The 16,036-nt window shown below is 44.2% G+C and overlaps 1 protein-coding gene and 1 pseudogene across 1 annotated transcript; one reads left to right on the top strand and one right to left on the bottom strand.

Moving 5' to 3' along the window:
* The first annotated feature begins 89 nt into the window (after positions 1-89).
* On the top strand, positions 90-1,198 carry LOC101978336 (large ribosomal subunit protein uL10 pseudogene; annotated as a pseudogene).
* Positions 1,199-2,576: 1,378 nt separating this feature from the next.
* On the bottom strand, positions 2,577-15,068 carry LOC101958530 (uncharacterized). The gene is made up of 8 exons (XM_078027750.1): positions 14,036-15,068; positions 9,713-9,918; positions 7,166-7,326; positions 6,492-6,731; positions 4,940-5,102; positions 4,534-4,723; positions 3,926-3,955; positions 2,577-3,421 (listed from the first exon to the last, which is right to left on the bottom strand). Exons 1-8 carry the CDS (start codon positions 14,928-14,930, stop codon positions 3,369-3,371), a joined length of 1,938 nt encoding a protein of 645 aa, XP_077883876.1. The 5' UTR covers positions 14,931-15,068; the 3' UTR covers positions 2,577-3,368.
* Between the last annotated feature and the right edge of the window lie 968 nt (positions 15,069-16,036).

The following is a 16,036-nucleotide window of genomic DNA, read 5'->3' as shown; positions in this document are numbered from 1 at the left end:
TGCTTCAGTTTCCTGAGTAGCTGATTAAGGCATTAGCAGCAGGGCATTTAAACAGTCTACTCCAGACCTTTAAAGTCAATATGAATTCCCAATGAAAGCCTTTTCTCGCCAGGCGTCCTCGTGAGAGTGACATCGTCTTTAAACCCTGTGTGGCAATCCCTGACGCACCGTCGTGATGCCCAGGGAAGACAGGGCGACCTGGAAGTCCAACTACTTCCTTAAGATCATCCAACTTTTGGATGACTCTCCAAAATGCTTCACTGTGGGAACAGACAATGTGGGCTCCAAGCAGATGCAGCAGATCCGAATGTCCCTCCGGGGGAAGGCTGTGGTGCTGATGGGCAAAAACACTATGATGCGCAAGGCCATTCGAGGGCATCTGGAAAACAACCCAGCTCTAGAGAAACTGTTGCCTCATATCAGGGGGAATGTGGGCTTTGTGTTCACCAAGGAGGACCTCACTGAGATCAGGGACATGCTGCTGGCCAATAAGGTTCCAGCTGCTGCCCGTGCTGGTGCCATTGCACATGTGAAGTCACCGTACCAGCCCAGAACACTGGTCTGGGGCCCGAGAAGACTTCCTTCTTCCAGGCTTTGGGCATTACCACTAAAATCTCTAGGGGCACCATTGAAATCCTGAGTGATGTGCAGCTGATAGAGACTGGAGACAAAGTGGGAGCCAGTGAAGCTACCCTGCTGAACATGCTGAACATATCCCCCTTTTCCCTTGGGCTGATCATTCAGCAAGTGTTTGACAATGGCAGCATCTACAACCCTGAAGTGCTTGACATCACAGAGGAGACTCTGCATTCTCGCTTCCTGGAAGGTGTCCGCAATGTTGCTAGTGTTTGTCTGCAGATTGGTTATCCAACTGTTGCATCAGTACCCCATTCTATCATCAATGGGTACTAGAGGGTCCTGGCTTTGTCTGTGGAGACTGAGTACACCTTCCCACTTGCTGAGAAGGTCAAGGCCTTCTTGGCTGATCCATCTGCGTTTGTGGCTGCTGCCCCAGTGGCTGCTGCTACTACTGCTGCTCCTGCTGCTGCTGTGGCCCCAGCCAAGGTTGAAGCCAAGGAAGAGTCGGAGGAGTCGGATGAGGATATGGGATTTGGTCTCTTTGACTAATCACAAAAAGGCAACAACTCAGCTTCAAATGCAAAACAAAGAAATAAAGGCTTACTTCTTAAAAAAAAAATTCCCAATGAAATGTAATTAATTTTATGCTGATTTAATAAGTGTATGGCTTTGATGTGCATAAAAAAATAACATAAATTGGTCATTTGCCCTAATTTTTTTTCATGAACTGTTAAAGTACTAGATAAAATGTTCTCGAATATGAAATAATAAAGCTGTTATTTAAATTTGAAGATTGGGGTTGTAGCTCAGTGGTAAAACACTTGCCCAGTATGTGTAAGGCCCTGGGTTCTACTCCTAGCACTGCAAAAAAAGAAAAGACTGTTAAGTTTAACTTTTTATTATGTTGCTTATACCAACATTTTCCTCAGGAAATTAATTTCTAACACAACCATGGAGATCAATAAAAAATAGCATTTCAAAAACAACAAAAGGCAAAATGCCTTTCTGCAATTTTATGAAATTGCACCTTATGTGTAGGTGCTACTTCTGCCAACTAAATAAAGCCTGTCCTCTTTCCTGGCCCACACTATCTATTTTCTGTATTCAACTGTCCTCTCTGGAAGGTTAAAGACTGTGTCTTGTGTACTGTTGAATCCCCAGGGCTTAAAAATAGCAACAGGTATGTAATAGATCTATTTTTGAATGAATTAATGATAGTAGCATAAACACTGTCACCTGTATCTACCCTATATGGAAGGGAGAAAAATAATTAAAGTGTAGAAGAAGAAGGCTTACATAATATTGAAAGGGTAAAGTTTCTAAGCTGCAAAGCCTGGGTTAAAATGTAAAGGACCAGTTGTAAAGCTGCATCTAAGCTGCAAAGCCTGAGTTAAAATGTAAAGGACCAGGTATTGTTAAGTTCCTATGCTACACTCAAAACCTGAAATTCCTGTAGCTGTTAGGACAATTCCCGGGACTGCCCAGTAGATATTCCCCCTGACCATTTAGTTATTTAATAACCTAGGACCCTGTGCACTTTGGCACATAGGCATCTCAGGGCCCAAACCAATCAGTTTGAATGTACCCCCCTTCTTAGGACTGACCTATCACTCCCGCCCGACCTGTTCCCGCCAATGAATGTACTAATAATGTTTAAGAATTGTTGTTTGATTTTCCCGTGGTGTATGGTGATTTGTTAAAGGAGACTGTGATGTATGTAAAGTCCCTGCTCTCCCCAAAAAGAGTACTTAAGCCCTGCTCAACCCCTGCTCGTGGCTCTTGGCCGCTCTCCCTTCTTGAGTGAGCACGGAGCCCCAGCGCTCTGGAACCTCAATAAACCCCCTTTTGCTGTTGCATGAGTCGGTCTCTTGGTGGTCTCTTCCTCTGACGTTCGCCGGACCCTTACAATATTATGTAAAAACATTCAGTGCTTATTGTGGAATTGAATAGTCACTGTCCGTTTTTTAAAAAATATTCTTTAATTGTCAATGGGCCTTTATTTCATTTATTTATATGTGGTGCTGAGAATGGAACTCAGTGCCTTACACATGCTAGGCAAGCACTCTACCACTGAGCCAAAACCAGCCCCTCACTGTCTGTTTTTCAGGAGAAAAAAAAAAGTGTGGGGATGACTTAGGGGCCAAAGTCCTAGATATTTCTCTGGAATGATATAAAGTTCCCAGGTTGAAGCAGAGATCAGTCAAACTTTCATTTTACAAGGCCAGGTGTGGTGGCGCAGCAATGGTGAGGCGCTAAGTAACTTAGTGAGACCCTATCTCTAAATAAAATACAAAATAGGGCTGGGAATGTGGCTCAGTGGTTGAGTGCCCCTGAGTTCAATCCCTGATACCACCCCCCCAGAAAAAAACTTTCATTTTATATATGTGGAAACTAACACTCTTAAGATTAAGTAACTTTTCACCCATCCTCCACCCCTTGTCCTTCCGTCCCATCAACCTGAAGCATTGAAGGTTTTGATCAGATTATACAGAAAGGAGTCAAAGTAGAATTCCTGGTGTTTATTGGCTATATCTTCTACACCTCCCCCACCATTAGAGCAATTTAATCACCCCTAAGAATCCCAGAAATGGGAAGAGAAGGCAGGATGAGGGAGCACAAACTAATGCTGAGTTTACAAGGTAATTGTTGTGCCACATCCTAATCCCATTTTCAACCTCTCTGGTTCCTAACAAGAGGATAGACTTATTGCCTTTCCCTAAATCTTCCTCTTTGAGGCAAGTAAATTAAAGCCAATGACTAGGGTTTGAGGAGGTATCCTGGGGAGGATTTTATCCCAGCATCCAATCAATTACCATCAGGAGAAAGATAGCCATCCAGGATCCTGCAAGAAAAAAAAAAAAGGTATAAAATAGGATCAGGGAACTTTGCAAGGCTGGAAAAGTTTTAAAGCTTAGATACTTCACTCTGGAGGATTAGTAATTTATTATTATTTTTTTTTTGAGATGGGGTCTCACTATGTTGCCCATACTGGCCCTAAACTTCTGGGCTCAGGTGATCCTCCTGCCTCAGCCTCGTGAGTAGTAGGGATTATAAGCAGGTGCCACTGTTCCCAAGCCAATTTTGAATGTTTAACCCCTACTCTACTCTAAATCATTTCTGGACAGTCCCAGATTCTGATAAGGGATAAATCAATAGCCCCACATTGACAACTCTGCATGTATTGCTGAAGAAACTGGCACTCAGAGAAGTTAACTGACTTCTCCTGGGTCACATAGAGTTGAGAACAAACATGATCTAAGATCAGCACCTGCCAAGTCCTAAAGTGAGCTCCCAGACCTTGGTGCAGTCATAACAAACTTCATCATAGCAATCATTTTGTACCAACCTGGAGAGCTGCTGCTGGAGGCTTTGGACTCTGAAACCACATAGAAACAAAGATTAAGCCTTAGGATGCTGGCATCCTAACAGGACAAGGCCAGCACTCGCCCATCATTTCATCAGGATTGGGCAAAGAGGCTGGCACTTTCTTGAGGCTAGGACTCAAAAGATGATACTTCTAATGAGAATGGATTTAATAAAGAGAGGGGCTTTCTCGTGAGGGTTCGAGCTTTACAGGACTGTTATGGAATAGAAAGAAGTGAGAGTGTTCCAGGCTAGAAAGTAAGATTGAAAATACACACACAGCCTAGCAGGAGAGACAGCCCAGGAGAAGACTGATAGGAAAGGAGACAATGGGAGGAAGCAGAGAAGGCTCCGACTTGAAGTTCAATAAATGAGGAGAGGACCCAGCAAATGGAGGGGACCTTTTTGGAATGGAGATCCCAGGAGGATGTGGACTCGCAGAGGATGGACTCGGGGAGGAGACTTGGTTTGAGGAAGAGCATGTGGACAAGAAGGTAAGAGGGGGCTCAGTGAAGGATCGGAGGACTCAGTAGGTGAGTTAGAGGCTCTGGAAGAGGAGCCAGGAGGCCCGCAAATGATCGATCTAGATACCCGTTATTCGGAGAGGCCCGAACACTATCCAGCTGCCGCCGCGCTCCAAGTCCTCTTGCAATTGGATCTCCCTGGGCGAATTCCTCCCAGAAGGGTTCCTTGGCCTGCAGGTCTGTGGGCGACACGAGACTAGGTGTAGTGAGGACGGGAAGGCTGGGACTTTACCTAGGACCCGCAGAAAGCCGGGTCCCTGCCCCGCCCCCAAATGAGCTTACCAACCCACGCCCTGGCCTGATAGGCCAATCCCCAGCCCCACAAGCGCCCAGGCCCCGGCCAGGCCCCGCCCCCGCCCCCGCCCCAAGAGCACGCGGTTGTTACACCCGGCTTCTCCGCGCGCTAGGGCAGAAATGCCCAGCGGGCGCGGGCGCAGCCGGTGCGCAGGAACGCACTGAGACTACCGGCTTACCGGTCGGCACTGGCGTTCCATCTGCTTGTCACACAGGGTCACTCGGGCGTGCAGGTAGAGCGTATCGCTATTTAAGAAGCGGAACAGTTTGAAGGCCAGCGTTACCTGGAGAGAGGCCCCGTTGTTGGGTAGACCGTGGAGCAGCCGGCTGGGGACTGGGCAGCTGTGGGAAGAGGCAGCAGCACCAACTGCTTAGCGTCGTGGCTGGGGGCCGACGGTGCAGATGCACCAATGATGATTGATTTCCTTCTGTTTACTCGCCCTGTGTAAATTCAGGTGCTGGATCTCATGCTGAGAACTTTACATGGATTATTTCATTTCATCCTCACACCAATTCTAAGAGGAAGGCCATACTTTTGCCACCCTTTCTTTTTTGATGATGGGGAAACTGAGGCTAAGGAAAGCCAAGTAGATTACGTGAGGTTCTACGGGTAACAGCCTGGCTCCAGCATCGGCCCATACCCTTAATCAATAGGTTATATTTCCTCCTAACAAAGTAGGAATTGTGGGTTGTTGATGTAACTGGCCTAGCATGCTGGACACAGTAAAGTGCAAAATAAAAATAAATAAAAGCAGTAACAACTCAAAGCTGGGATAAATTCATGGGTGCTGTGTTTCATGACTCGTTCACAAAGATTGTTTGGAGAAATGATTCAGACATTTGAAGCCTTAATATTAGTAGTCAGGAATCTCATCTCTTCCTAGACCGTTGAGAATAAGGACTTGGCCTTACTACCTCTGTGTCCTCAAACATTAGCAAAGTCTGTCACTTAAACATTTTGTGTGAACTGAGCCTTAATTTCTCCATCTATAAGATGGGAATGAAAAAATAACTGTCATAGAGTGCATTGAGAGGCTTAAATTAGTTAATATATGTGAAGATATTAAAACTGGATTGCAGGAGTAACTACTATGTCAGTATTAGTTATCATTAGCTATTATTTGCAATGCATGTCCAACATTTAGAATGTAGCACTCTGAACTATTAGAATTGTTTTTTGGTTTTTCATCTTGTCACTGTAGGATCTCAATAACTGAAGACAAATAAATGAATGTCATTTATTGGATGTGCATCCTTTTTTTTTTTTTTTTGTTTTTTTGGTACCAGTGATTGAACTCAAGGATGCTCAACCACTGAGCCACACCCCCAGCCTTATTTTGTATTTGAGACAGGGTCTCAATGAGTTGCTAAGTGCCTTGCGATTGCTGAGGCTGGCTTTGAACTCTCAATCCTCCTATTTCAGCCTCCCAAGCTGCTGGGATTACAGGTGTGCGCTACCATACCCTGCAGGATGTGAAGTTTTGAAGAGGTTTTAATCTCCCTGAGCCTTAATTTACTCATTTGCAAAATGGTAATGATAATGCATTCTAATGTATTCGTTCAATAAACATTCACCCAGTGCTTACTTTCTCCCCATGTTTGCAATACCAAGCATACAGAGAAGAATGACACAATCTGTGCTCATGGGTACAAAAACACCCAACATAAACCACAGTCTTAAGAGCTGGTCTGGTACTGGTAGGAGTTTACTGGGGCTTGAGAGACACTTACCTCTCATTCACAAAGTGGTAGGTCGCCTTAACAGCCTTTTTGTTGGAGATGTTGGCGCTGACAAAGACCTCATTGACCACGAGAGCAAATCTGTTGGGATCACTGCTTGTGGCATTGAGAACTATGTAGAGGGGTGTGCCAAGGTGAGCTGTTCTGTTCTTGAGTGGAGCTGAGAGCTGAATGTCTGTAAAGATGCTCAGGAAGATGATAGTTTCCCCAGTACTGGGAAAGTGGATGGTCCTATATCCAAAAAGGGACAAGAGTGAGAATCTCACCATGAAACCTCAGAGGGAAGGACACTCTCACCTTCTGTCTCACCCAAAGTCACTAAGCTCTGGTAAGCCATAGAGAATAAGGAGAGGAGCAAACCTGCTCACCTTCCTCCTGAACTGCCTAAAAATGAGGTGCCGCCTAATAGATCCCCACTCAGGACCCTTGAAGCCACCCAACCCCACAGTAGTTTACATAAGCATCCCATAATGCATTGCTTCATAGAAGCATCTTTTTTCTCTAATGCTTTGAGTCGCCATCTAAGAGGTTCTTATGTCTAGTGGGTAGACACAGGGAGTCCAATATCTGAGGTGTTGATTTTTTGACTTGATTAGAGGTAGCATTGAGAACTCAGGAACCTCCCAGGGACCAGAGAGATAGGCAGCTGACAGGGGAAAACTCACGGGATGGAGTCCACCACTTCGGGGAGAGTCTGGCTGATGTTCACCACTAGAGGGTAAGCACAGCTGAAGCTGAAGAGCATTGTGGACTCCGTAGTTTTGGAGCCTGAAAGAACCTGCTTAAGCTGCACCTTCAGAGAATACAGGGCGTGGCTGTTGTTGGTCTAGAAAAGACAGGGAGGTAACCATTATCCTCAGATCTCTAGGGGAAACACCTTCCATCCTCAGTGGCTGCGAGGTATTTGTTTAAATAAAATTAACAGCTAAAGTTCACTGAGGCTGAGCTGTATGTCAGGTATGTGATTTCACCACAACTCTGAGGAGAGTTCTGTTATTGGTCTCTTTTTCTTTTCTTTTCATTTTCTTTCTTTCCTTTTTTTTTTTTTTTTTTGGACTGGAGATTGAACCCAGGAGCTATTTACAAGTAAGCTACCTCCCAGTCCTTTTCATTTTTTATTTTGAGACAGGTTCTCACTAGGTTACTGAGGGTCTGCTAAGTTGCTTAAGCTAGCCTCGAACTTGTGATACTCTTGCCTTGGCTTCCCAAATTGCTGGGATTACAGATATACACCACTACATCCAGCTTATTAGTCCCATTTTACAGAAGAGCAAACTAAGGCCTGGAAAGGTTAAAAAAAAAAAAACTTGCCCAAAGCAAGTAACAAAGCCTAAAACCCCCAGGACCACTTTTCTGATACCAAAGCCCCTGGTCTTAATCTCTGGTTCTCAAATTTCAGTGTGCATTTTAGAGTTCCTTGGGAAAAATAGGAAAGACAATAGAATATATCTAACATAATTTTCCCATGAACACATGAAACACCTAAATGAATCCCACCATCATGCCCACCCACAAGAATGGGGTCCTAATTAGAATAAGATATACCCCATGCTTGTATAACTTTATCAAAATGGATTCTGCTGTCATATAAAACTAAGAAGAACCAATGGAAAAAAGTATATGACTAATGAATGTATTCAACTAAAAGGATATCTCTAAATGGGTGTGTGACTATATAAATTAAAAGTAATTTTACACTTGAAAGTACAAAAATAAATAAATGGTTCTCTTGGCTGGACTTGGTTTTACATGCCCAGAATCCCAGCTACTTGGGAGGCTGAGGCTTGAGGGTCTCAAGTTCAAGGCCAGCCTGAGGGACTTAGCAAGACCCTATCCCAAAATAAAAAGAGCTGGGGATACAGCTCAGTAGTAGAGCTTTACTTAGCATGTGTGAGGCCCTGGATTAAAACCACAGTACCACAAGGGGAGAGAAAAAAAAGATTCATTGGGGTATTTGTTAAAAATGCCAACTCCTGGTCCTTATCCCAAGCATCTCACACATGCTTGGCAAGTACTCTACCGCTGAGTTACAGCCTCAGCCCTTATGCAATATTTTTAAAGAAAGGAGGTAGCATCATTGTTGAGCTCATAGGAATACAAGCTAACTCTGTAAATCACTAGCTATATGATTTTGGGAAAACCCTTAACTTCTCTGAACTATAGATTACCCATCTGTAAAATAAGACTACTATGATGGTTTAATGAGAATAATGTATGTTAATAGGGATTTGATCTTCTGTATGTGGTTAGAAATTAATAAATACTTGTCATCATTATTATTATTTTAAAGGATTCTGGGGCTGACAATTTGGAAACCAGTATCCTATTCCATCAAACATGGCACCACCTGGGGGCTGGGGATATATAGCTCAGTTGGTAGAGTGCTTGCCTCAAATGCATAAGGCCCTGGGTTCAATCCTCAGCACCACACACACACACACACAAAAAAAAAAAAAAAAAAAAAAAAAAACTGGCACCACCTGTAAGGGCATTCCCAGTCTAGGCAGACATAACATGGTCATTTCCCCTCAAAAACACTGGTCTAGAAGGGCAGGGTGGCACATGCTGTGGTCCCAACTACTTGAGAGGGTAAGGTAGGAGGATCTTAAATTTGAGGCCAGCTTCAGAAACTTAGCAGGACCCTGTTTCAAAAGAAATTAAAAGGGTGGGGGTGTCTCAATGGTAGAGCACCCCTGGATTCAACTGCAAGTCAATTGCAAGTACAGGGTAGGGATGGGAGAAGGAGACTGGTCTGATGGCTAGGATTTGACTTCACTCTCGAGAATCCCTCAGTCAAATAGGTCATGGGCTGGGGTTGTGGCTCAGCAGTAGATCTGGGATTTGATCTTCTGTGTGTGGTCAGAACTTAATAAACACTTGTCATCATTATTATTATTTTAAAGGATTCTGCCCAGCATGTGTGAGGCAATGGGTTTGATCCTCAGTGCCACATAAAAATAAATAAATAAAGGGGCTGTGGCTGTGGCTGCACAGCTGCTTGCTTAGCATGGGTGAGGCACTGGGTTTGATCCTTAGCACCACATGCAAAAATAAGAAAATAAAATAAAGGCATGCTGTCCATCTACAACTACAAAAATTAATTAAAGGTAAAAAAACAGAGATGAGGTCAGGACTAGTATCCAATCACTCCCTTCCCAGCCCCACCTCACAGCTCCCCAGTCCCTATCAGGTGACCCTCCCAGCTTGCTTACAGAGAGGTGGAGTCCACAAGAACCCTCCTTCTTCTCCATCAGGAAGACCTGGACCCTGTAGCCTTGTTCTATCTTCTTGGTGCTGGAGCACCCCGAGAAGGCATCTTCTTTCAGAATCCAGTGGTTAGTTTCCAGGAAGCAGCTGCTCAGGGCCACCCCAATTTTCTGTGCACTGCAGTTCAGGGTCACTGGCATCCTGGACAGTTCTGCAGGAAGACAAGAGCCAGGGCAGGGACCTCCTGAGGCTCCTTGCATGATGCTGTGGGAGTGGGTATAATTCTGATGTGGACAGAGGAGACTCGGGACATTAGCCCAACCTATTAAAACCTTCCGCAGGGGCTGGGGATGTGGCTCAAGCGGTAGCGCGCTCGCCTAGCATGCGTGCGGCCCGGGTTCGATCCTCAGCAGCACCACATACCAACAAAGATGTTGTGTCCGCCGAGAACTAAGAAAAAATAAATAAATGTTAAAATTCTCTCTCTCTCTCTCTCTCTCTCTCTCTCTCTCTCTCTCTCTCTCTCTCTCTGCCCCCCTCTCTCTCACTCTCTCCTTAAAAAAAAAAAAAAAAAAAAAATCTGGTCTGGTGGTCCCCACCCTGATCTTTAAAAAAAAAAAAAAAAAAAAAACCTTCCGCAAATGCAGACTCTTCCTCACAAGAGTTGAGTGTCTACCATCACACTTGCATTATGGGACCCTGGTCCCTGGCCTTAACTGGCTCACTCAGAATCTCTTTCCCAGGAAATAGTAACTGTGGCCAGTATGAAGGTGGCGTGGCCATCTCGTGCCAGGCAGCCTGAAAGGCACAAAAGGCTGGTTTGTGGAGAGAGGAGCAGAGAGGAACAGGTGCAGGACGGGAGAAGCAAGACTGAGGAGAAGGAGGGCAACTCCTGGTTCTGGGTACATTCTTAGTTCCAGGCGCCAGTCCCTGGAAAACCTGGCCGAAGCCTGCCCTGGGCTTTGCAGAGAGAGTTTTCCTTGAGCTAAGTCAGTTGGTTTCTGTTACTTGTCTGGCAAGATCAGTTTTTGAGATGCTGTTTTGCTCCCTGATTTCTTACCCATTCAAAGCAGGAAGCCAGGCCCTCAAGTGTGTGTGTGTGTGTGTGTCTGTCTGTCTGTCTGTCTGGGGATTGAACCCAGAACCTGGAGCCTGCTAGGCAAGTAAGCTCCATCCCCAGCCAGTCCTCAGGTTTTTTGAGGGAACTAAATTGCTCCATGTTAACAGCTCTTTCAGTCCATAGAAGCCTAAACTAATTGAAGACACAGCCCTAGGGAGGGAGGGCCTTTGCGAAACCAAAGGGAAGTTTTCAAATTTTTTGATGATGGTACTGGGTATCATCTGGTACCCAGAGCCTTATGCTTGCTAGTCAAGCGTTCTATCACTGAGCCCTTCAGAGAGTGAAAAATTTATTTATTTCATTCAAGTCAATTAGAGTTGGTTTCTCTGCCATTCATAACACAAGCTGTCTTAACAGATACATGCCAAATACCTATACTTTTGGGGTGAAGACTGAAAAGCAAATACTTAACTCTTCCCTTCTTCTGAACTAGCCCCTCTAAATTTTTCTGCTAAAAATTGGGATGAACTGCTTAAAAGTTGGAATTAAAAAGTAAAACTAGAGGGGGCTGGGGTTGTGGCTCAGTGGTAGAGCGCTCGCCTAGCACATGTGAGTGCCTGGGTTCCATCCTCAGCACCACATAGGGATAAATGGGTAAAGATATTGTGTCCAACTACAACTAAAAAATATTTTTAAAAAAAGTAAAACTAGAAAGTAATACATAATAGAAACACAAGTATAAAGTATTTCTGGATTTATTTTATTACTTTGGACTTAAAAGATTTTTTCCTTTTTTATTAAAGCTCACCGTTCTACTTTGGCAGGCATGTGTGGGAAGAAGGATAGGCACCCACTCCGATGGGATGGGCACCCCGATCCCTAGTTTAACAACCTTACTTGGCTTTATTTTTGATTCTAGAGTGAGGTGACACTTCACCCCACAAAATAGAGTAAGAGGGGCTAGGGATGTGCCTCAGTGGCAGAACATTTGCTTTGCATGTACAGACCCTGGGTTTGATCCCTAGCACCAAAAATAAATAAATAAATAAATAAAGTTTCAGATGGTCCAAGGACACAGAATAATGAACAAACAACTGGTTGGTTAACATCAGATTACTTTTTTTCTTTTCTTTTCTTTTTTGGCCCTGGGAATGAGCCCAGGGATGCTCTACAACTGAACAGTGCTTCATAATTTTTATATTGAGACAAGTTCTCAGTAAATTACCCAGGCTGGCTTTGAACTTACAGTCCAGCTCCCTCAACCTCACTGAGTAGGTGGGATTACAGGCGTGCACCACCATGCCCAGCTCAAATGGAATATTAAAGACTGAAAAAGTCCTACAAAAGTCAAGAGACAATTTTTTTAAGGGATTAAACTCAAGGGCACTCAACTACTGAGCCATATCCCCAGCCCTATTTTGTATTTTATTTAGAGACAGGGTCTCACTGAGTTACTTAGTGCCTCACTATTGCTGAGGCTGGCTTTGAACTCTTCTTGATCCTCCTGTCTCAGCTTCCTGAGCGCTGGGATTACAGGCATGAACCACTGCACGCAGCTAAGAAATAATTTTGTTTATTTATTTATTTATTTATTTTAAATATCGTTTTTTTTCTTTTTTTTTTTTTTAAAGAGAGAGTGAGAGAGGGGAGAGAGAGAGAGAATTTTTAATGTTTTATTGTTTAGTTCTCGGCGGACACAACATCTTTGTTGGTATGTGGTGCTGAGGATCGAACCCGGGCCGCACGCATGCCAGGTGAGTGCACTACTGCTTGAGCCACATCCCCAGCCCAATAATTTTGTTTAATCTAGTCTATCTCAAATGTATTTTGACAATGAAACTTGTTTTTTGTTGTTGTTTGTTGTTGTTTGTTTGATTGTGGTGGTAGAGATTGAACCCAGAGCCTCATACATGCTAGGCAAGCACTTTACCACGGAGCTACAACCCCAGCCTGTAACCCTTTATTAGGGCAATATGTATTGAAATCCTGCACTACTGGTGTCCTGAAAAAATATATTTTGGAAAATACTGACAAATTAAGCACTGCTAGTAATAAAAACTTATAACATGTAATAAAGACTTCATCCCAAAGCGGTATTACCCAATAGACCAAAGCAGAAATGCCAAAGAAATGTATTTTGGATGAATTTGAAATTAAAAATAAAAAAGTAATCATTTTCGGAAAATCACAATTTTGTTAAACTGAAATGTTTTAGAAGTTGGTCATGATGACATTTGCCTATAGTTCCAGTTTCTTGGATGATAGAGGCAGGAGGGTCGCTTGAGTCCAGGAATTGAAAGCCAGTCTGGGAAACATAGTGACACCCTGTCTCAAAAAAAAAAAAAAAAAAAAAAAGTTCGGGGGGAATTATTTTGACTTCAAAGAATATATTTGGAGAACATTACTGCCTTTTTGGTGCCCTGGACCCAGCTTCAGCCTTGTCAGAATGTGGGCCTGGATGTTGGTGGCACTGCCTGGGAGAAGCCTGTGAAGTCAACATTTCTCTCTTTTTTTATCTCCAGTATTGAGGATTTAACCCAGGGACACATGGGGCTGGGGCTGTGGCCCAGTGGCAGCAGGCTGCCTTAGCACATGTGAGGCACTGGGTTCAATCCTTAGCACCACATAAAAATAAACAACTAATTCTAGATACAATAAAGTGACTCCTTATTCCCCTTGTTTTCTTTAAAAAAAAAAAAAAAAACAGGGCACGCTACCACTGAACTACATTCCCAGACATTTCTATTTTTATTTTGAGTCTCATTAAGTTGCTAAGGCTGGGCTTGAACTTTCAACCCTCTTTCCTAAGCGTCCTGAATCCCTGGGATTGCAAGTGTGCACCACCATACCTGATTTGAACCCACACTCCCTGTATAAGCCGGCACGCTGACTTGCCTTTTGCCTCAGTTTCCCTGCGTGATCCTCTAGGCCCCCAATGGAGCTATGCCTCTGGTCTTTTTTTCAGCCTCCCAAGCCCCTGGGATTACAGGCATGCGCCACCACGCCCAGCTGACTCTGATCTATTAGTTCTGTCCCCAGGAAGGTTTAATCCGGCCAGTAGCTGGAATGGAGATTGGGAATGATAAATTGTTCATTCTACCCATCTGCCCAGCTGCCTGTTCACCCACCAGAAGTCACCTCTAGCTGGATGAACCCATGTTTTACAAAGCCTCATTGGCCCTCTGGACCTTTGGACACAATGTTCCTCTGGGCTCACTCTGGCCCTTACCTCTGGTTTGGTTTCCTCACCTGAGTTCCTCCGCCTTACCTGAGTGGGTGTGGTAGCTGTCATTGCACAGGCAAACTCCTATTCTGGCTGTGTATTCATCCAACGCGCAGGCTCCCGCTCTAGGACCACTATGCTGGCTATATCTGGGGGGAGTTTGACTGGGCCCAGTCACAGCAGAGGATTTCACTGTCCCCAAGGAGCTGAAGACAAGGGCTGTGGAATAAGCAGCTGTTGTCTCAGTGCCAACACTGGAGGCTGATTGTGCAGGTTGGGAAGGTGTCCACATGGTTGTGTTGTGATGTGTATCAGGTGGCTTGCTTGTCGAGGGGGTTGTTGCGGGGGTTGGGGGTACAGCTGTACTTTGCTCTTCCCGAGTCTTAGTCATGGTTGTTCCAAGAACAGTTGTCCCCAGAGTGCTTGTGTTTAGTGAGGTAGTGTAGATAACTGTGCTGGTTGTCACGGATAAGAGTTTGCTTGTGTCATTAACTTTGTCCAAAGTTGTTGAGGATGTAGTTAGAGCAGATGTCTCAGAGACAGTGATGGTTGTGGACCTGGATGATTCAGTGTCATTGCCTGGTGTCTTTAATGCTACTGGAGTTGTGGCTGCCTTCTCAGAGACAGGGGATACTAATGACTCCAGTCCATTATCTAGGGTGTTTGTGGTTAATGGGGCTGTCATTGGAGTTGTCTGATCCTGTTTTGGATTCTCAGCTAAAGTGGCCGTGATGGGTAAGGTTGTGGGTAAGGTTGTGGTTCTAGATGTCTGGTCCTTCAACAGAGAAGCCATCATGGAGCTTGACAGTATGGTGTCATTGGTGGATGTGGTGATAGTTGTATGCTGTCTCTCTTCCCAAGTCCCAGGTGTTGAGTTTGTTTGCTCCATAGATCCTGCCAAACTGCTGGTCAGTGGCGAACTTGGAAGAGTAGCTGTCATATGCTCCTGGGTTTCAGACACTGACGTCCTTCCAGTTGTTGGTGAGCTGTTAGGTTTAGGTGCCTCGATGTGATCTCTCCCACCGTGGGACAGAGCTAAAGTTGTAGATGGACACAATATTGTCTCCGAAACCGCAGATGCAACCCTCAAGACTGTAAAAAAAAAACAAGAGAAGCCGATCTACCATTTCTTCCATCTTCTCAAATGTTCTGACTTGCCAAGTATCTTTACTGGGAGATCCAGTAAAAATAATATCAAATCAAGTTACATTATTACCAGCTCACATTCATTTATGTTCCAACTGTCGCATACCAGGGAGGAAGAATTTAACTAGTATGGGCACCTGGGTCTCATTCTGCTGAATGTCTCTAATAACAGCAAGAGCAGATGATAGAAATCAGTATCTCATTTAGTGATAGCTCTCATTTGGTGTTTTGTCTTGTTTAGAGTTTGTGAGGCTGGGAATTGAACCCAGGGCTTTTCACATGTTAAGCCAGCACTTTAACACTGAGTACATGCTCAGCCCCTTGGTGTTCGGTTCCTTGATCACTTGTTTTGATTTTAGTTTCCTACAGAACTGAATATTTAAAGATATAAAATTTAGAAAAGAGAGACATATCTGGGTGTGGTGGTACATACTTGTAATCCCAGCCACTTGGGAGGCTGAGACAGGAGAACGATTAAGTTCAAGGCCAGCCTCAGCAACTTGGTAAGACCCTTAGAAATTTAATGGGACCCTATCTTGAAATAAGAAATTGAAAGGACTGGGATGTACCTCTGTGATAAAGTGCCCCTGGGTTCACTTCCCAGGACCAAAAATAAATAGTTAAATAATAATAATAAAAAAGAAAAACCAAAGAAGATAGAGATGCAATTGTTTTTTTGATAGAACATGACCCTTAATTACAAGCCAAGTGCTTCATTTGAGGCATTAGCTGTTAGAATCTTTTGACATCATTCAGTTTTCCTCGTCTAACACACAAGCATTGATACACTGAATCCTCACAACAAGACTGAAGTAAGTACTGTTATTTCCATTAACCAAATGAAGAAACTGAGGCTCAGACAGGTAGAGACATCTGTCCAAGGTCACACAGCTAGGAAGT

Source organism: Ictidomys tridecemlineatus, chromosome 11 (genome assembly GCF_052094955.1).
Source record: "Ictidomys tridecemlineatus isolate mIctTri1 chromosome 11, mIctTri1.hap1, whole genome shotgun sequence".
In the NCBI taxonomy this organism is placed as follows: domain Eukaryota; kingdom Metazoa; phylum Chordata; class Mammalia; order Rodentia; family Sciuridae; genus Ictidomys; species Ictidomys tridecemlineatus.
Note: the sequence above shows the minus strand (reverse complement) of the source record. Positions and strands in the feature narration are given on the sequence as shown.

Bases quoted from the DNA above. Each gene is read 5' to 3' on its own strand.
- LOC101958530 (XM_078027750.1), bottom strand. From the start codon at position 14,930: ATGACAGCTACTCTTCCAAGTTCGCCACTGACCAGCAGTTTGGCAGGA. The intron at 7,327-9,712 runs GTAAGCAAGCTG...TGTCTTTTCTAG, and splicing joins CTTGTGGACTCCACCTCTCT to ACCAACAACAGCCACGCCCT. The intron at 3,422-3,925 runs GTTGGTACAAAA...TTTTTCTTGCAG, and splicing joins CTCCAGCAGCAGCTCTCCAG to GATCCTGGATGGCTATCTTT.